A 21,805-nucleotide genomic window follows, 5' to 3' on the forward strand; every position below is an offset into this window, starting at 1 on the left:
AAATCAAAATGCTTCTCTACATCAATGGTCAATTTAAACAAAATATCTTCAAACTACCACCCTTACAGTCTCACTTCTTCATCTTTCCTGGGGTTGTTTGTCATCACAAAGTCCACAAAGTCCTGTTGGAAAAGGTCTTATCAACCTTGTAACTTTACCAGACCAGACTGCCTCCTTGCATCTATTGCTCATCTATTTTTATATCCTTCAGTTGAACCAAGGGCCTTCCAAAAGTGTATGGGAAAAGGTGATTTCCCTAATCAATGACCTTGATCTTGACTGAAGCAGGTAGGAGAAGTTATGGATGGGAAAGTCAAGGGCATAGATTCTTTGCTTGCACTCCAGTTCAATAGTAGACGTGTTTTAATTTCCTCCACTGTTTCCACCTGAAGCTGCTAGCTTGCAGCTGCGGAGCAGGTAAGTCTAGTTGTAGTGGTGAGTTGGGAGTGGATGGAGGAGGGTGCGAGATGACAGAGCTAAAAGAGGATAGACAGATTGAATGGGACATCATTTTATTTTATTTAGAGATACATCATGGAATAGATATTTCCAACCCTTGGCACCACACTGCCCAGCAACCCCAACAACCTCATTTAACAATAACCTAATTACAGGACCATTTACAATGATCAATGTACCAAGTAGGTCTTTGGACTGCAGGAGAAAAACAGAAGACCTGAAGAAAACCCACACATTCCACGTGGAGGACGCACAGACACTCCGTACAGAGGATGCCAGTATCGAACTCTGAACTCCAGTGCCCCGAGGTGTAATAGCATTGCCCTTACATCTACATTACTGTGGCATGGAGGAGAGATCACGGTAGAGAGTTCATGATCTTGAATTTGTGGCTTGAGGTTTGGTCAGTGACCACTGGGATGGTGCCTAGAAGAGACAGAGGAGGTCGGACATGGAGTAAGGTGAGCAGATTTAAAATGATATAGTTTGGACACTCTAGCCACCTGCTATGCTGTAAAATTACTAAACATTTGAACAACACATACAGAGCTGTGGTGGAACTCAGCAGGCGCGGCTGCATCTATGGAGAAGAATAAACAGTTAACGTTTTGGCCAAGACTCCTCTTTAGGACTGGAGAGGAAGGCTAAGAAGCCAGAATATGAAGGTGGTGGGGGGAGTGTTAGGAGTACAAGCTGGCAGGTGTAGGGTGAAACCAAGTGGGGGGGGAGGTAACTGGCTGGGGAGTTGGGGGGGTGGGATTGAAGTTAGAAGCTGGGAGCAGACAAGTTGAAGAGGTAAAGGGCCGAATAAGAAGAAATCTTATAGGAGAGGACAGTGAATGAACCATGGGAGAAAGAGAAGGATGAGAGGCACCAGAGAGACATGATGGGTAGGTTAGAGAGAAGGGGTGAGATGGGAACCAGGATAGGGAATGGAAAAACAGAGAAGAAAGAAATTACCAGAAATTAGAAGAATTGATGTTCATGCCCTCAGGCTGGGTCTTCCAAGAAGGACTATGAGATGTTGCTCCTCCAACTTGAGTGTGACCTGATTATAACAATAGAGGAGGCCATGGACTGACATGTCTGAATTGGAATAGGAAGTAAAATTGAAGTGGGTGGCCACCATGAAAAATGAGCTTTTAATCCTGGATGGAGAGAAGGTGCTCAACAAAATAGTCTACAAGGACTACATCTGCAGCATGCTGCTACCCCGACTGGAACCCCTACAATTCGTCTACGAACACAACCGGTCAACAGATGACACAATAGCCACTGCTCTACACACCGTCCTTACACATCTGGAAAAGAAGGATACTTATGTGAGAATGCTGTTCTTGGACTACAGTTCAGCATTCAACACCATAATTCTCTCCAGGCTCGACAAGAAGCTCAGAGACCTCGGCTCTCACCCTGCCTTGTGTAGCTGGATCCTGGACTTCCTGTCAGATCACCGGCAGGTGGTAAGAGTGGGCTCCCTCACCTCTACCCCTCTGACCCTCAACACATGTGTCCCTCAGGGCTTTGTCCTAAGCCCTCTCCTTCACTCTCTGTATACCCATGACTGTGTCACTACATACAGCTCCAATCTGCTAATTAAATTTGCTGACGATACTACACTGATTGGCCTAATCTCAAATAATAATGAGGCAGCCTACAGAGAAGTCATCGCCAAGATACAGTGGTGTCAAGAAAACAACCTCTCCCACAATGTTGCAAATACAAAGGAGCTGGTTGTGGACTACAGGAGGAATGGAGACAGGCTAACCCCTATAGATATCAATGGATCTCGGGTTGAGAGGGTGAACACCTTTAAGTTCCTCGGTATACACATCACCAAGGATCTCACATGGTTTGTGCATACCAGCTGTGTGGTGAAAAAGGCACAACGGCACCTCTTTCACCTTAGAGGGTTGAAGAAGTTTGTTATGGGCCCCCAAATCCTAAGAACTTCCTACAGGGGCACAATTGAGAGCATCCTGACTGGCTGCATCACTACCCGGTATGGGAACTGTACTTCCCTGAATCACAGGACTCTGCAGAGAGTTGTGCAGACAGCCCAGTGCATCTGTAGATGTGAACTTCCCACTATTCGGGACATTTACAAAGACAGGTGTGTAAAAAGGGCCCGAAGGATCATTGGGGACCCGAGTCACCCCCAAAACACAAAAAGTTCCAGCTGCTACTATCCATAAAAGCCAGGACCAACAGGCTCCAGGACAGCTTCTTCCACCAGGCCATCAGACTGATTAACTCATGCTGATACAATTAATTGTGTTTCTATGTCATATTGACTGTCCTATTGTACATACTATTTATTATAAATTACTATAGATTGCACATTTAGATGGAGACGTAATGTAAAGATTTTTTACTCATGTATATGAAGGATGTAAGTAATAAAATGAATTCAATTCAATTCAATCTGCATGGGATCTCACTGATGTAGAGGAGGCTGCAGTGGAACACTAAATTCAGTAGCCGACCTTAAGAGACTTACAGATGAAGTATTGCCTCACCTGAAAGTCTGTTAGGAGCCCTGAATGGTGGTGAGGGAGGAGGTGTAGGGGTAGCTGTGCCAGGAGGGAGATCAATAGGGAGGGATGAGTGGACAAAGGAGTCACATGGAGAGTGGCGGGGGGGGGGGGTGGTGAAGGAAAGATGTATTTTGGTAGGATCCCGTTGCAGATGGCAGATGTTATGGAGAATTATGTGCTGATATGGAGGCTTCTGACATGGTAGATAAGGACAAAGGGAACCCTATTCCTGTTATGACACTGGGATGGTGGTGTGATGTGTTCGAAGGGAAACCCCATTCTTTGAAAAATAAGGACTTCTCAGATGTTCTGGAATGGAAAGCCTCATCTTGAGAACAAATGCAATGGAGACAGAGGAACTGAGAAAAGGGAATAGCGTTTTTACAAGTGACACGGTGCGAAGAGGTATAATTAAGATAGCTATGAGAGTCAATAGGTTTATAAAAGATATCAATAGATACTTTGCCTCCAGAGATAGGTACAGAGAAAGGGAGAATGGGATCAGAGACAGACCAAATGAATTTGATGGTATGGTAGAAATTGGAGGCAAAGTTGATGAAATCGATGAAGTCAGCATGGGTGCAGGAAGCAGCACCAATTCAGTCATCGATAAGGCATAGAAACAGTTGGGAGGAGAATTTTTTCTCTCTTTCATATGCCTTGTTTTCCATGAACAGAAAACATTTCCAGAAATAAAATTATTGTAAAATTAAGCTATGCTATCTCATTAAATGCTTTTTACCAAATTTTCTGTCTCCTAATTCAGGATTAGACCACATTTATTTGTCTCAATTGTATTAAAACTAAAAGTAGATACGTATATCTAAGAAGAGTTGAATTCCTTATGATTTTTTAATATTTTAATTTCTCAAACCAAAGTCTTCCAAATTTGGGGTTAAAATAACCCCAGTTAACTGATTGCTGAGATAACTTGATGACCTGCTGAATAATCTTTGACGATAATATTACTCACCTTTCACCTAAGTGCCATTTTTCTAAACATCTGTTTGCGATTTGCAATTAAAATCCAAAAAATAAAGAAAATCTTTCTTCAAACATCTTTTGGTGGAGCATTGATCACTAAATACTTTAATTGCCTTGGACATCCTGAAATGTCCCTCAAGGAGAATGCAGCAGTTGGACGAAAGAAACATTACTGCTTATCCAGCTGAATTATAGGGTCAATCCTGTGGGAGGGCTTGATGGTTTTTCAAAAGGGTGAACAGATTCAAGAATCAGAAATTATGCAGGTCGTGATGGGATATAACATTGATTACCAACTCATTCATCTAAATTTTATGCTGTGAGAGAAAACATAGAAAATGCATGAACAGCAGATGTGAGGAGGATACTGGGAAGCAATCACATCATATAATATTTTCATATTTTCTGTTTATCTTTATTCTTTTGTCACATGTCTTAGTTAAATCCAAGGGAAGCACTTCTTAATCAACAGAAGCCTTACGCTCCATCGCCAGCAAAGAATTTCTATTAAAAATCTTCTAGCCTTATTGATCAAACCATTGCTAAGCCACAATCTTTATGTGTCCTACTTACTGTAATATCAATGTGAGAGCACTACTATCACAATAGCTATGATTGATCAAATAAAAGCTCAACCATGCTGGAATTGATGAATGGACAGTAAATGCAGCTTTGGCAACATCTCCCACATATTGTTTATATGTAGAAGAAACATAACCACATCAACCTGGCAAAGAGTCATACGGTTAGTTTCGCTTCATTTGATGAAGTGAAAAATAAGTTTAAGATACTTGCAAACACCTTCAGCCAGGAGCAATAAGTGGATGAAACATTTTAAACTACTCATGAAGTTACTATAACCTCCAAAGCCAGTGTGCTCAATTCAATCGTTACAGTCCAAGTGGTGTCAAGAAATGGCTAAATGCAAAAAAGATTGTGGGCCCTGATAACTTTTAGACTGTAAGACTTAAGATCCAAAGCTACCTGTCCCTCTAACCAAACTATTCCGGTATAGCTCCACACTATCAAATACCCAACAATGTGGAAAACTACCCAAGAAAAAGGGAAAACTTCAATTTAGCAAAATATTGCCCCATCACTTCAGTCTTAATCACTAGCAAAGGTTACGTTTTAAGAATAACGTTATTAATTGGGAGTCACTCTCCAATAACTTACTTATTAATTGTGCAATTATCCATTAGGATTACTTGGCTACAAATTAATTGTAGCTTTAATCCAACATGGCTGAATTCCAAAGGTGAGATGAGAAGATCTGGCCTCAGCAGCCAAGCATTATTTGAGCAAACGTGGCTTCCAAAGGTTCTTGTAATATTAAATTCAATGGAATCAGAAGATTCCCTACTAGCTGAAGTCATATTTGGCATAAAAGAAGATAGTTATGGTTGATTGAAGCCCATCATTGCAGCCCAAAAACCCTGCTGCAGTGCGCTCAACTACTTCACCTGTCTCATCAATGACCCTCTTTACATCAAAGAAATGTTTATAAATAATGTAAGTGTTCCATTAACAGTTCTTCTGATAATGAAGCATTTCATGCATACACAAAGAAAGGCTTAGTCAACATTGAGATGTGAACTAATAAATAGCAATAACATTTATGATACACAAGTGCAGGTCATGACCATTTCCAATAACAGACCAACTAATTATTTCACTTTGCTAATCAAAAGCATCGCCAATATAATATAATCCTATTATTAGCATCCGAGGAGTAAAATTGAATTTATGACGAAATACTCCAATGGCAGGAGCCAGGACAAAGAAACTGTTTGAGTGGCACTCTGTCTCCCATACTGTATATGTCCATTCACTTCACGACTATAAATGATAACTGCAGAAATTACATCTAAGAGATGTACTACACAATGAAAATTTATCAGCCTAACCCAAATTTGCAAGTTCTATTGCCTAGAAAGACAAGGGCAGCAAGCTGTTGAATGTTTCTCTCAATGTTATACTTTATCCTGACTTGATTCTTTATGATTACTGATTAAAACCTTGATCTGCAATTTCAGAAGATCAGGTGGAGCTGAAAATTCACACAGGCTGGCTTATATGACATAGAAACATAGAAGCTGTAGTCTTAGAATGATTTTTCTACTCTCTCCTGTGTACTTAGATTCCAACCACAATAGGTGCAGTAAAAATAATTTGTTTTGTTTTGGGAATGCTTTAGTTTTAATTGGTAAGTCATATAAAAGAGAAAATTTTGAGTACTGATTGTATTTTTTTTGTGGGTCATCTGTGCAAGGTTAAGGCAAGAACATAGCACAGGACCAGCTCTAGATAATCCAGGTTGATTGTTAACATTGTCCTTGGATGGTGGCTGTCTCACAGATCATTGAGTGTTTGGAACTGATCAATGGGTTTTGCATGTCATTCTATTCAACTCAAATTTCCTAAGTGATTGACACCTTGGGGATCTCTTTAAACAAATCGGTTTGATTGACAGGTGTTGTCTGCATTGATGACTTGAGACAGTTATGAACAAAGCAAGGTCATGATCTTTTTTGATTTTGACAGGCAGCTCTGTAGTCAGTATTGTAAATCTGACAGGTTTATTGGTTGCCTATGCTTAGGTCACTAGTCAATTTGAAACTGTGTAGTGTATAAGCCTACCAATAGGGCTTTATAGGAACAGAAAATATAGTATATAAGTATGGGATTCTATTTTGAATGTTGCTCTTATTGTTCAGTTAATGCATCTGACTTTGTTTACATTTCAAATAAATTGTCAAAAATTTATAACCAGGGTCAAAATATTCTTGTATGGAGCAGAGTTTTTTAACTCGCAGATGCTGAAAATCTGACATAAAAACAGTTCTGTTCATTCAACAGTTTCATTTCATTCATTTAAAAACTGTTTCATTCTGTGCCCTCAAGTATTGTAATCCCCAGCCCAGGGGAAATGTCTATGACCATCCACCTTATCCATACACCTCATGATTTTGTTTTAATAAACTTCTATGAGGTCATCCCTCATTCTCCTACTCTCCCACAAATAAATATCCAGCATGGCCAGCCTCTACATGTAACTCTGGCCCTTTAGTTCAGGCAGCAACCTTGTAGATCTCTTTGGCACCCACTCTATCTTGACAATGCCTTTCCTATAACAGGGTGACCAAAACTGTACACAATTCAGTTGGTGAGGCAGCCTCACCAACAACTTATATAACTTTCAGTGAATGGTACACTTGTACTTCCAGTTCCACAATGCTTGTCGGTACACTGTAGAGATACTACCCAGTATGAATGTCCAAAATGAATCACCTCACCCGATCTCTCTAACTGATCAAGCTAATTATTGCAATTCATTGTAACCTGGCTCACTATGAACAAGAACCCCTAATTTACTATCAACATCAGACTTGCTAATCGTGCCATGTACATTCACATTCAAATTAATTGTACAAATAATGAATAATTGAGGTCAAACGCTGACACGTGGGGAACCACAGTAGTCACAGGCCTCTAGTTAGAGAATTGACTTTCAACCATTACCCTCAGTTTCCTTTCATCAAACCAATTCTGAATCCAGCTCACTAGCTCTCCTGAGTCCCATGACCTAACCTTGTAGATCAGCCTGCCATACAGGATCTTATCAAATGAATTACTAAAGTCTACATGGACAACATCCACTGCCCTACTATCATCTATCCCTTCAAAAAACTCCAAAAAGATTTAGCATACATGATCTCCCACACACAAAACCATACTGGCTATTCCTGATTAGGCCTTGACTATCCAAATGATGGTAGATCTAGTCCCTCAGAATTCCTTCCAGTAACCTCCCAACAACTGAAGTCAGGCTCACTGGCCTGTAGTTCCCTGCTCTGTCCTTGCTACCTTTCTTGAACAATGGAACATTACCCAATCTGCAAACATCTGGAACTTTACTAGTGGCTAACAACAAAGCAAATATTTCCATAAGTGTTATGTTTTGTAACTCCAGAAACAAGTCAAAAGAAAAACACTGGAGACAGGGATATTTGTGCACAGCGTTTCTTTTCTTTAGTGAGGTGCTCACATATGATGTGGTGGTGTAATGATCTTTGCTTTTCATGTACTTTTCACATATAACCCTTAATGAATTATGTAAACAAACAAAGAATGCTTTATCAAACAATATATTTACAATATTACTTAAATAGTACTGAAATATTGAATACACTACATTCCGCCCTGATGAGTTATAAATTCCAACTCAATATAGAATGCATCTCAACTATACACATGGTTGATATCATATAACACAACTACTATATAATCATCCACAGCATAGTAAATTGTAAATTGTCCCATTCAGGCCTAAAGATTTAATCACTGTGGAGGATTTCTAACCTTTGTGGGATTATGTCTCTCCTGATGGCTGAGGGCGATGGGTCATTCCGCTTGGCAGGTGAGACATGTGGCTGTGAAACAATCTCAGGTTTGGGGCCTCTGTGGTGCTTATAGGAATTGGTTCTGGGACTGCAGGAAGTGGGTCAGACAGTTCTGGGCACCTTTCTTCTCTAACAATTGAATCAGTTCTCCTCAAATGATTGATGTGTTGTCTCTAGATGACATTGGACACAATCTCTATTGTGCAGGACAGTGTTTTCGCTGCATTCTCCTTCTGAGATTGAGTTTGAGGAGATCCAAGTATAAATGAAACAGACAAACAAGGAACAACACACCTGGTGAAATGTTGATGGTGGAGTGTGCTGCATTGCGACGTGGAAGGAGGAAATTGGTGAGCTTCTGATTAAGCGTCAGAGTAGTGTAGTGTGGTCAGCTGACATTGCTCACAGTGCAATCTTTAGACTGTGGACAAATCTTTTCACCAAGCCTTTTGTAGCTGGGTGGTACTGTGCAGATATAACATGCCCTATTCCTTTATTTTCAGGAATAACTGAAACTGTTCTCCAACAAACTCTGGTCCATTGTCACTGACAAAGTGTTCCAGAATACCAGTCCTTGAGAAGAAGCTTCTCAACACATGAACAGTGTGCGAGACTGAAGTGGAGGATATTGGGAACACCTCTGACCACTTTATGGCTGCATCCACTACTACCAAGAAATTTGTGCCTATGAATGGTCTGGCAAAATGCACATGAATCCTCTGCCAAGGCAAGCAGACCATTCCCTAGGATGGAGAGGCATTGCTCTTGGTATCTTTTGGATGTGTCGGCATCCTGAGCAGTACACGGCAAGCTGTTCGATCTAACTGATCTATCCCAAGCCACCAGATAAGGACCTCCATGATTTCTTCCCTGGCTTTCCATAAGGTCTGAAGGGTGCATTTGGTTAGATCCTGGAGATTTTCCCACTGTAATGAGCTTAAAAATTGCAAATATCTTCTTCGTCTCCTTCATTTCTTTGGCATCTATTTTAGTATACACTAAGAAATAGACATTAATAATCTCGGCCTAGTATTTCACATGTTGAATATTCCCATGCTCTCTGTATTAATTTTACCTACATTCTATACAAACAATTTGTGCATCTTTTAATTTGAATTATATATTCATAAGCATGAAAATTCAAAGACAGGGTTTTTTATGTGATTTATTAGAGTGCTAAAATGAATTACATAGAACATAGAACATAGAAAAGTACAGCACAGTACAGGTCCTTCGGCCCACTTTGTTGTGCCGACCCTCAAATCCTGCCTGCCATATAACCCCCCACCTTAAATTCCTCCATATACCTGTCTAGTAGTCTCTTAAATTTCACTAGTGTATCTGCCTCCACCACTGACTCAGGCAGTGTATTCCACGCACCAACCACTCTCTGAGTAAAAAACCTTCCTCTAATATCCCCCTAGAACTTCCCACCCCTTACCTTAAAGCCATATCCCCTTGTATTGAGCAGTGGTGCCCTGAGGAAGAGGCGCTGACTATCCGCTCTATCTATTCCTCTTAATATCTTGTATACCTCTATCATGTCTCCTCTCATCCTCCTTCTCTCCAAAGAGTAAAGCCCTAGCTCCCTTAATCTCTGATCATAATGCATACTCTCTAAACCAGGCAGCATCCTGGTAAATCTCCTCTGTACCCTTTCCAATTCTTCCACATCCTTCCTATAGTGAGGTGACCAGAACTGGACACAGTACTCCAAGTGTAGCCCAACCAGAGTTTTATAGAGCTGTATCATTACCTCGTGACTCTTAAACTCTATCCCTTGACTTATGAAAGCTAACACCCAATGAGCTTTCTTAACTACCCTATCCACCTGTGAGGCAACTTTCAGGAATCTGTGGACATGTACCCCCAGATCCCTCTGCTCCTCCACACTACCAAGTATCCTGCCATTTACTTTGTACTCTGCCTTGGAGTTTGTCCTTCCAAAGTGTACCACCTCACACTTCTCTGGGTTGAACTCCATCTGCCACTTTTCAGCCCACTTCTGCAACCTTTCAGCCCACTTCTGCAACCTATCAATGTCTCTCTACAATCTTCAACAATCCTCTACACTATCTACAACACCACCAACCTTTGTGTCGTTTGCAAACTTGCCAACCCACCCTTCTACCCCCACATCCAGGTCGTTAATAAAAATCACAAAAGGTAGAGCTCCCAGAACCGATCCTTGTGGGACACCAATCCGAATGTACTCCCTCCACCATAATCCTCTGCCTTCTGCAGGCAAGCCATTCCAAACTTCCCTGGATCCCATGCCTTCTGACTTTCTGAGTAAGTCTACCGTGTGGAACCTTGTCAAATACCTTACTAAAATCCATATAGATCACATCCACTACACTACCCTCATCTATATGCCTGGTCACCTCCTCAAAGAACTCTATCAGGCTTGTTAGACACGATTTGCCCTTCACAAAGCCATGCTGACTGTCCCTGATCAGACCATGATTCTCTAAATGCCCAGAGATCCTATCTCTAAGAATCTTTTCCAACAGCTTTCCCACCACAGACGTAAGGCTCACTGGTCTATAATTACCCAGACTATCCCTAATACCTTTTTTGAAGAAAGGGACAACATTTGCCTCCCTCAAATTACAATATGGAACTGATACTACCTTCACAGGAAATTATGTAATCACTGGGCTTTGTGTATATGTTGCACTTATGACTGGAGGCTAGTGGTTAGAGAAAGGCTGAGGCAAGTTATGAATGTTTTCAGCATTGACACGTTGAAGCCCTTCTGGATCACATTGGTGCAAAGGTATGATAGTGTGACAGCAGAATGCTCTGTTGGCATAATAGGTGCAGAATGGACACATTTACACCAGGGAATATGCAAAACTGCACTATTGTAAACCTAGGCTTGTCCAATGTGCTTTAAAGAGTTACGCTGAGAAAAAAAATTGCTTAGGCTTGTCATGAGTTTGTGAAAATCAACTAAAGTGAGCACAGTAACACCAAGAGTCGTTTTGCTAAGGCAGGCAAATAAGTGCAAACGTGTGGAAATAAGAGTCAGATCGAGACAAATTGTAGTTGATGAGCTACATCTATTACCTACCTCAGACATGGAGTTAGCATGATCTAACCCGAACCCGAACCCTCATTGAATGCCTTTCATGCTCATGTTCAGATGAATAATGACAAAGACAGCCAGTAATATCTGACCATAAGCACATACAAAGCTCTCTGCTCATTCACAAAGTTGCCACATGCAGTAATTTTTTCAACAAGCTTCTCTAGATTAAGCAACACACACAAAATACAGAAGGAACCCAAGAAGGGTCTCGGCCCGAAACATCTCCTGTTTACTCTTTTCCATAGATGCTGCCTGTCCTGCTGAGTTCCTCCAGCATTTTGTTTGCATTGCCTGAGTTTCCAGCACCTTCAGATTTTCTCGTGTTTGTGATTCTCGATGTTAAGTTGAATAAAATCTTAAAGAAGTGGAGCATTGCTTGTGTAATCAGAATAAGTTGATCGCCATGAGCCCAGAAGAATAAAATTTTCTGACTTGTGAAGGAACTGTCAGGAAATTACATATTAAATTCAAGTACAAATATTGCAACTTTGTTTGAAGTTATGCCAATGACTTACAACTAAGGGAAATGATAATTTCTAATACACCAAGGACTGAAATACCACAGAGTTGAGGTTGTACTGAGGGATGGAGAAGCATTTTTCCTTCCAGGTCTTGCTTAGGCCAAGCATTGCTTGTTACAAAAGGAAGCAAAATGGTTGTGAGGTAAGAATAAATTATGTGTATATAAAAAGGGAGAACTTTTCCTTGCTGTTTATTTGAGCAATGCATCAAGTTACAGTTTTGGTGCAGTACAAGTCATAAAACTGATGAGAGCAGGAGAAAGCCATTCTTTTTATTTGGTGTACTCACAGAAAATGCAAGCAGAATTACATAAAAATTTGAGAAATAAAGTAATAACAATAATCATAGAGAAAAATTATCCTATCAGTTTTGGCCAGACTATTATCTTTGTTATCGATCTTAAGCCCATACTAATGATATATCTCAAATCAGTGGCACCACTACAGCAGCATCAAGAATGCAAAGACGGACAACCCTTCTATCACACTATGACGATACAATGAAGTAGAACAGTATGCCATTGTGGGTGCCACACCAGAACTCGGTGATGTTTTAAGTGAAAATGTGATATATACTGAATGCAATTGAAAACAACTTCTTAGGTATTGCATCTGAAATTGTAAACATTCAGGATTATTTTATAAAATAAATCAAATAACTAATGAAAATAATTTTTTCCAATTATATAAATTTGAACAATAAAACATTAAAAATACAAATGAATTATAAAAGAAATACTCTTCTTCTGCACAGCCATTCTTGTCCATCTATATGAATGAACTTGCTGTTGCAATGCTAAAGCCAACCTATGTATGCATGGCCAGTGGACAAATCACTCAGTGTACGTGCTGAGCCATTCACAAGGTTCACATCCCGTACGCATTTCAACACTGGGGTGCATCTGGGAAAATATCATTGGCTAGTATGTTCAGGATTGCTTTAGTCAATTCAACCCCTAAAGTTGCTCACACTTGGTAACTGTAGACAATTCATCATGGAACAGTGAGCCTTCGATAGCAGTTTCCTGCCAATCACCTAATTTAAAGAAAATGTTTGATCTTTAAAGTAATGCAGTGTGTTAAGACTGAATCACAAAATGAAAAATAATTCATAAAAATAAGTGCAGAGGGCATGGGGTTAGGGTGAGAGAGGAAAGATTTAATAGGAATCCAAGGGACAACATTTTGATACAGAGGTTGACACATATATGGAATAAGCTGCCACAGTAAGTGGTTGAGACAGATAAATTTAAAAAAAACACTTGGACAGGTACATGAATAAGAAAGTATTAGATAATTCCCGATCATGGTAATTAGGACTAATTGAGTGGGCATCTTGTTCAGCATGGACCGAAGCACCTGATTCTGTGCTTTATGACTCTATGACCTATAGTTTTTGACTTCAGCCATTGAAGGATATTGAGGCAATGGTAAGGGAACAGTGCCATTGTTGGGATGCCAGTTGTTAGCAGGAAGTATAGACCTAAAACAAAATTAGAATAATGTAGGAACACAGCGTTTAAGGATAGTCAGAAACAGGCTGATTTCAGTGAACAGTCTAGTTACATCTCCACTTTTTTTGTCATTTAAATCATTTACAAATATTAACAAGGGAAATATTTCATTCTTACCATATGCATTTGAGTTCCCTCTTTTTAGAGTAGAGAGACAACAATATAAGGTTGAATGTATGAGGTTTTGGACAGGGGAAAATGTTTTATTTTGTGCCTTCTGTAGACTTGAGTGGAGGTGAAAACCAGACCTCAGGGAAGGTATTAATCCAGAAGGCATTTCAGCACAGAATTACCTGAATATTATCAGAACAGAAATAGCTACGTAAAGGGAATAAATTTGTACCACCAAATTTAGAAAGGTAATTGGTGATCTGCTTGAAGTTTTCAAGAAATTACAGGAGATGATAGTACTTAGACAGAAAATACTCACGGGATTAGGTATCCTAATTGGGCAGAGGATAACAACAAAAGGGTTAAAGTGGGGCCAAATATTCTCTCTTTCCCAAGAGACTATTGATCAAATATAAGAAAATAATATGGAACTTTTCAAATCCACTAAGTTCTTTCTCCAGTCACAACTCCACTTCTTCTGTCATTTAAATGATTTACAAATATTAACAAGGGAGATATTTCACTCTCATCATATATATTTGGGTTCCTGTTTTCACAATTGATGGACTACCTTTCTGTTAACTCAATAAACTTAACTGTTTGAATTAAAATTGTAAACTAATCAGTATATCCTCAGTAATATGCAGACTATTGATTTTCTGAAAACAGACTGCAACTGGTATTTACTTGAGAAAGGCTACAACTAGTGACCATGTTTAAAGTTTTATCTTCTTTGCTGACAAAGCCACACTGTGCAGATATAACTATTTATTTCAGCTTCATCACCCTAGTCAAAATTTGCTTTCTTTGCATTTAGAATGCAAAGTTAGAAGAGGTCCAGGTACGATCTCTGGAAAGCCATCTCACAGGCAAAGTGGCAATTCTGGACTAAATGCAAATCAATTAAGTATGCTTGAAAGGTGTTGCAGGGCACGAATACTATCACCTCTTATAAAGTTAAATAAAATGACACAGGCAACAATGGGACTTGGCTTCCAAATGATCTCAATGCCTTCTATACTCGCATTGACCATCAAAACATGGAGGAACCATCACAGACTCCCCCTGTTCCTGATGATCCTGTGATTTCAGTCTCTGAGGCCGATGTGTGAGTAGCCTTCAGTAGGGTGAACCCACCATACGCATCCAGCCCATACTGGGTTCCTGGCCAGGTACTAAAGATCTGTGCTGATCAACTGGCTGGAGTGTTCACTGAGATCTTCAATCTCCCACATCAGCAGTCTGAGTTACCCATCTGCTTCAAGCATGTTTCGATTGTACCAATACCTAGGAAGAACGTGGTAACCTGCCACCATCATCCAGTAGCACTTACATCCACAGTGATGAAGTGTTTTGAGAGGTTGCTGATGAAACATATCAACACCTGCCTGAGAAGCTACATGGATCCACTTTAATTTGCCCAGCAGAACAACAGGTCTGCAGCAGATGACATCATATTGATTCTTCACTTAACTCTGGAACATCTGGACGGCGAAGGTGCGTTCATCAGAATGCTCTTCACCAACTGCAGCTCAGTATTTAATACCATTAATCCCCCAAAACTAATCAATAAGCTCCAAGACCTTGGCCCCAATACCTCCTTCTGCCATTGGATTCTCGATTTCATCACTTGCAGACCCCTGTCAGTTTGGATTGGCAACAATACCTCTATCAAATACAGAGGTACAAGTAGATTGTGTGCTTAGCCCCCTGCTCTACTCACTTTACACCTATGACTGTGTGGGTAAGCACAGCTCCAATGCTGCATTCAAGTTTGTTGACAGCACCACTGTCATAGGCTGAATCAAATATGGAGACAAATCAGCATATAGGAGGGAGATTGAAAATCTCACCATAGCAACAACCTCTTACTCAAAATCAGCAAGACCAAGAAGCTGATTATTGACTTCAAGAGGAGACTGGAGGTCCATGAGTCAGTCCTCATCAGAGGATCAGAAGTAGAGAGGGTTAGCAACTTTAAATTCCTCAGTGTTATTATTTCAGAGAACCTGTCCTGGGCTAGCATGTAAGTACAATTATGAAGAAAGCATGGCAGCACCTCTACTTCCTTAGGAGTTTGCAAAGATTTGGCATGACATCTAAAACTCTGACAAACTTTAATAGATGTGTCAGGTATGGAAAATCCTACAAAAAGTGGTGGATATTGCCCAGTCTATCATGGGTAAAGCCCTTCCCACCATTAAGCACGTCTACAGGAAGCATTGTTGCAGGAGAAGAATTCATCATCAGGGATCCCCATGCTCTTTTCTCACTGCTGCCATCAGGAAGAAGGTACAGAAGCCTCAGGACTCACACCACTAGGTTAAGGAACATTTTATACCCCTCAAGCATCAGAGATAACTTTACTTGCCCCATCATTGAAATGTACATTAGTTGAACACCCAACTTGATGTAGTCTTTCATTGATTCCATTACGGTTCTTATTCTATTCTGGATTTATTGAGTATTCCTGCAAGAAAATGAATTTCAGAGTTGTATATGATGACATGTATGTAGTTTGATAATAAATTTACTTTGAACTTTGAATGCATAAATAAAAGTATGCACCCTCAATACCCTACTATTCTATTCCAGTAAGTTTAAAATAGTCCTATGGAAATCAAGAGTCTGGAATATTTGTGAGTATTATTAACAATAGAAAAAGGGAACCCAAATTAATCTGCAGATTTTCTCTTATTTATTATTAATCACCATATTTGATTACACTATATCTGTTCATAAATTTCAAATAGCAAAACAAAAGTGTGCAGAAAGTACCTTCCACGCTGAAAATTTTAAACATTATAAGATACCATCAGTCTTATCTGCGTGTATAAAATGTCCTATCTCTGCACTTCAAACTATTTCAAAAAAAAAATTAGGAAACTCTGTTCAGTCATGCGGGTGAAAGGGATTAAACAGTTAGTGCAGTGTATCCCTGTAGCCGTCCCCCTCAACAACAGCTTTGGATACTGCTGGGTGAGATAACCTAGTAGATGAAAGTCACAGCAGTCAGGTCTCTGGCACTGAGTTTGGCTCTATAGCTCAGAAGGGAAGTGGGGAGATGAGGCAAGCTGTGGTGATAAGAGATTCATTAGCTGGGGGAACAGAAAGGAGATTCTGTGGACAAGAATGGGATTCCTGGATGGTATGTTGCCTCCTGGGTGCCATGGTCTGGGACATTTCAGATCGAGTCCTCAGCATTTTGAAGTGGGAGAATGATCAGCCGGAGGTCGTGGTCCATAGAGGTACCAATGACATAGGTAGGAAGAGGGACAACATTCCCCAAAGTGAGTTCAGTGAGGTAGGCATTAAGTTAAAGGACTGGTCTTCCAAGATTTTAATCTCAGTATTGCTACCCATGCCTCATGCTAGTGAGGCCAGAAATCAGAAGATCATACAGTTTAACATGTGGCTAAGAGGTTGGTCTAGGAGGGAAGGCTTCAGATTTTTGGATCATTGGGCTCTCTTCCAGGGAAGTTGGGCCCTGTATAGAAGACACAGTTTGCACCGAAACTGCAAAGGGAATAATATCTTGGTGGGAAGGTTTGAGAGTGCTGCATGGGGCAGGGTTCAAAGCAGAGTTGCAGGGGTGAGGGAACCAGAGTGCCAGAACAGATAGTGGAGTGGTTTTGGAGATAGATGTTGTTAAGACCTGTCAGAATAAAAGGCAAGGATAACGGGTTTAGGGAACCTTGGTTTTCAAGAGATATTGAGGTGCTAGTTGAGGAAAAAAAGGAGGTGCATAGTAGATATATAGGCAGGTCAGATCACATGAGGTACTTGAGGAGTATAAGACATACAAGAGAACACTTAAAGAAGAAATCAGAAGGGCCAAATGAAGGCATGAGGATGCTCTAGCAGACAAGGTGAAGGAGAATCCAGAAGGCTTCTACAGATGGGTTAAGAGCAAAATGATTACAAGGGACAAAATTAGTCCTCTGAAAGATCAGAATAGTACTCTATGTGTGGAGCCAAAAGAGATGCAGGAGATCTTAAATGGATTATTTGCATCTGTTTTTACTCAGCAGACAGACGCAGAGTCTATGGAAGTGAGGAAAAGCAGCAGAGAGGTGATGGGCCCTATGAAGATTACATAGCAGGAGGTGTTTGCTGTCTTGAGGCAAGTTAGGGTGGGCAAATTCCCAGGGCCTGACCAGGTGTTCCCTTAGACCCTGTAGAAGGCAATTACAGAAATTGCAAGGACCCTAGCAGAGATATTTATATCATCCTTAGTGATAGGTGAAGTACTGGATGATTGCAAGAGAACTAATATTGTTCCGCTTCTTCAGGAAGACTTTAAGGATAAGCCAGGAAATTATAGGCCGGTGAGTCTGACGCCAGTAATGGGAAAGTTATTGGAAGGTATTCAAAGGGAGCAGATATATGAGTATTTTGATAGCAGGGACTGATTAGGGATAATCAGCATGGCTTTCTGCATGGTAAGCCGTGTCTAACCAATCTTACAGAGTTTTTCAAAGAAGTTACCAGAAAAGTTGATGAAAGCAAGGCAGTAGATGTTGTCTACATGGACTTTCACAAGGCCTTTGACAAGGTCCCACATGGGAGATTGGTCAAGAAGGTTCAGTCACTTGGCAGTCAAGATGAGGTAGTAAATTGGATTAGACATTGGCTTCATGGGAGAAGCCAGAACATGGTAGTATATAGTTGGTTCTTTGACTGATGGCCTGTGACTATGGAGTACCACAGGGATCGGTGCTGGGTGCATTGCTGTTTGTCATCTATATCAACAATCTGGAAGGTAATGGGGTAAACTGGATCAGCAAATTTGCGAATGACACCAAGATTGGGGGTGTAGTTGACAGCAAGGAAGACTATCAAAGCTTACAGCAGGATCTGCGCCAGCTGGAAAAGTGGGCTGAAAAATATTAGGTTGAATTTAACGCAGACATGTGTGAAGTGTTGCACTCTGGGAGTACCAACCAGGATAGGTCTTAAAAGGTGAGTGGTAGGGTACTGAAGAGTGCAGTAGAACTGAGGGATCTGGAAATACAGATCCATAATTCCTTGAAGTGGCATCAGAGGTAGATAGAGTCATAAAGAAAGCTTTTGGCACATTGGCCTTCAAAAATCAATGTACTAAGTACAGGAGGTGGAATGTTCTGTTGAAATTGTACAAGACATTGGTGAGGTCTAATTTGGAGTATTGTGTGCAGTTTTGGTCACCTGCCTATAGGAAAGATGCAAATAAGATTGAAAGAGTGCAAAGAAATCTTACAAGGATGTTGTCTGCACTTGAGGACCTGAGTAAATGCAAGCAGGCTTTTTCCACTGAGGTTGGGTGTGGCTACAAGTAGAGGTCATGAGTTAAGGGTGAAAGATTAAATATTTAAAGGGAACATGAGAGGAAACTTCTTCACTCAGAGGGCCTTGAGAGTGTGGAATGAGCTCTTAGTGCAAGCAGTGGATTGAATTTTGATTTCAAAGTTTAAGAGAAGTTTGGATATGTACATGGATGGGAGGGGTATGGAGAGCTACAATCCGGGTGCAGGTCAATGGGACTAGGCAGTTAAACGGTTCGGCACTGACTAGATGGGTCTGTTTCTGCGCTTTGAATCTATGACTAAATAAAATAAACAAATCTAAACTCTTTGCTTTCTAGAAGATTTGTACTAATTTTATAGGGCTAATTGTGTCCACAGGGGTTTTTGTTAAGCAGTTTAATTTGCTCTCACATTCCAAAGCCATTTTGCTTGGTACGTTGATTGGCCACCATTAATTGCCCTTCATGTGTAGGTTGAATCTGAGAATATTGATAGAAATTTGGGGGGGAGAGAGTAAAAAGGGATTGTGTAAATGGTTGTTTCCTGGTCAAAAATGGACTAAATGGCCTTTTCAATAAATTTATAAGTGCAAAGGAAAACACTACTCTTCCTGGAAATTCTGAAATGGGATTAGGCTAATTTTAAAAAAAGCAAACTTGCATTTATATGCAACCTAAGGATATCCCAAGTTTATAGCCAATGATCTACTTTTGAAAAGTAGTCATTGTAATATAATTACAGAATGATGCTCAGTCCTCCTTCCTGATTCCCCATTCCAGATTCCTTAATTTGTTTAGACAAGTTAGAACTCTTCATGTATTAACGTATTGGACCATGTTAAGCAATCATAAAATTCTGCATGGTGTATTTTGAAGGTTTTTCTATGGATTTTACAGATATTTAAATGAATTAATGTAAATATACATCATCATTAGAACATGATTTATTTTCTGCCTGCGATTTTAATTTTGCCTTAGCCAAACATATTGCCTCTGAAAGCTCAAATTCATTTTCTGTAAATCATGTTGGGTAATATTTTTCCAGATGTTATTTTGTAAATATATTAAACTAATCAAAGTCTCTTGGATCCCATTTCACAGATTCTTCAAAGTTAATTAAAATGTGCAAATTTTAATTGCATATATATGAAACTGTAATTATAGTTTTGTGCTTGAAAGATAGTATGCTTTAAAATAAACTAGATTAGAGAAACATTTTCTGCAGATTCCCTGCTGTGTGAATAATTTGATGATGTTTACTTTGGCCATTGTTAATTATCATATATTTTATTCACCAAACCTAATCAATTGCTTATTTTCCCTGAACAAATTTTTGTTCTAGTTGTGAATAAGGCAATGTACACATAATCAGCATTCTCCAAAGAACTACGCCAGATTAAATGTAATGATGTGAAAGCAACGTTAATTATTATGAAATTAACTAAGAACAACATAACACTGGGATATATATTTATCCGCGTAAAGTATATCATAATTCTCCCTTCAGTTCATAACCCCCTGCTATTCCTCATTAACATGCCCCCTTTCAGTGAAATCATCCCCAGGCAAGAAGCTGTGTATGTATGCTAAAGGCATCCAGCTCTACTTCTTCCCTTTTTCCTTTGATTCTTCAGCCATCAGTGTATTATCCAAATGGTAGTTTAACAGGAAATATCTGATAAGCTGAAATTTCTGGTGAGGCCTGAGAAATTCTGTTATTTTCGCATCTGAAACCTTTCAATCCTAATTCAATTCCCTTCCCCAGGAATCCGTATGCTCTGCTGATTAAAAATGATTACTACATCCTAAAGCATGATCTTACACAGACTACCAGTTTCCAACATTTTAATATTATGTATTTTCTACTGCTTCAGCCCTCACTCATTCATTATTTCTTCGCTGCCAAGCCTACAGTTGTTAAGGAGAAGCAAGTTTGGCAGTACGTATGAAGGGCGAGATACAGTTGCCAATAGTACAAACAAAAAACAGCCTTCTGTCTTCAAATGCAGAGTCATAGAGTAATACACCATGGAATCAGGTCCTTCAGTCCAACATTTGCATGCTAACCATGGTGCATACCAAGCTGGTCTCATTTGCTTGTGTTTGGCCCATCTCTCTCTAAATCATTTCTGTCCATATACTTAGCTAAATGTCTTTTAAATATTATTGTACCTAAAAAAGGATCTAGTGCCTTCCTAGCATATGTGATGAATAAACTCTCCTAAGAATTCCAGCCGGGTACAGGTATCGATTGACAAACTCTGCCATCTTCTTCAGAGATGATGCCAGTGCATGTTTAGTTTGGTGGTATTTAAACACCCTTGGTCCATCCCTCCTGATTAGTTAGATCAGATTAGATTGGATTAGTTAGGTTTCCGCTCAGCCACCTTGCTTACAATCAAATTCCGGTTCTTAGTTAGAGCAAGACCTTTGTCTTTGTTAAAATTCTTATCCTCTATTTTAGTTCAATGGTTTCCTTTACCAGGCTACAAGGTGAAGGAAATCAATCGGACCCTTAAAAGGGCTGACAGAAAAATCACAAAACCTAACAAAGGGGAGGAACCCATTGCTACAGCCTGTCTTCCCATGGTTTCTGGAAGGATTGCCAGGATCCTGAAGAAATACCGGATTAATACCATTCATATATCTGTAAGGAAGCTCAAGTCACATCTTATGCGGGTCAAAGATGACATGGGACTCAGGTCGGCTGGTGTTTACAGGATTTCCTGTGAATGCAGAGCAGTGTACATCAGCTAGACGGGATGTACGGTGGAAACCTGCATCAAGGAGCACAGGAGGTGTATCCAGAGAAATAGGCAGCAGCAGAACACTGCATTCGCAATGACTATAGGATTGACTTCGAAGGCACAAAACTACTATGTTGCACCAATGGCTTTT

The 21,805-nt window shown here is 40.0% G+C and overlaps 1 protein-coding gene across 5 annotated transcripts in view; it reads right to left on the reverse strand.

Annotated features, from left to right (window-relative positions):
• The window catches only part of spata17 (spermatogenesis associated 17), a 307,726-nt gene that overhangs the window by 26,356 nt on the left and 259,565 nt on the right, over window positions 1–21,805 (reverse strand). Inside the window, exon 10 of one of the 5 annotated variants that reach the window (XM_072265099.1) lies at window positions 16,041–16,093. The exons of the other annotated variants lie outside the window; for them this stretch is intronic. Coding sequence (XP_072121200.1) covers window positions 16,070–16,093 — 24 coding nt within the window. The 3' untranslated portion in view covers window positions 16,041–16,069. Of the gene's footprint in view, window positions 1–16,040; window positions 16,094–21,805 lie in introns of those variants that run through there. 5 annotated transcript variants of the gene reach the window in all.

This window comes from Mobula birostris, chromosome 8 (assembly GCF_030028105.1).
Source record: "Mobula birostris isolate sMobBir1 chromosome 8, sMobBir1.hap1, whole genome shotgun sequence".
NCBI classification, from domain to species: domain Eukaryota; kingdom Metazoa; phylum Chordata; class Chondrichthyes; order Myliobatiformes; family Myliobatidae; genus Mobula; species Mobula birostris.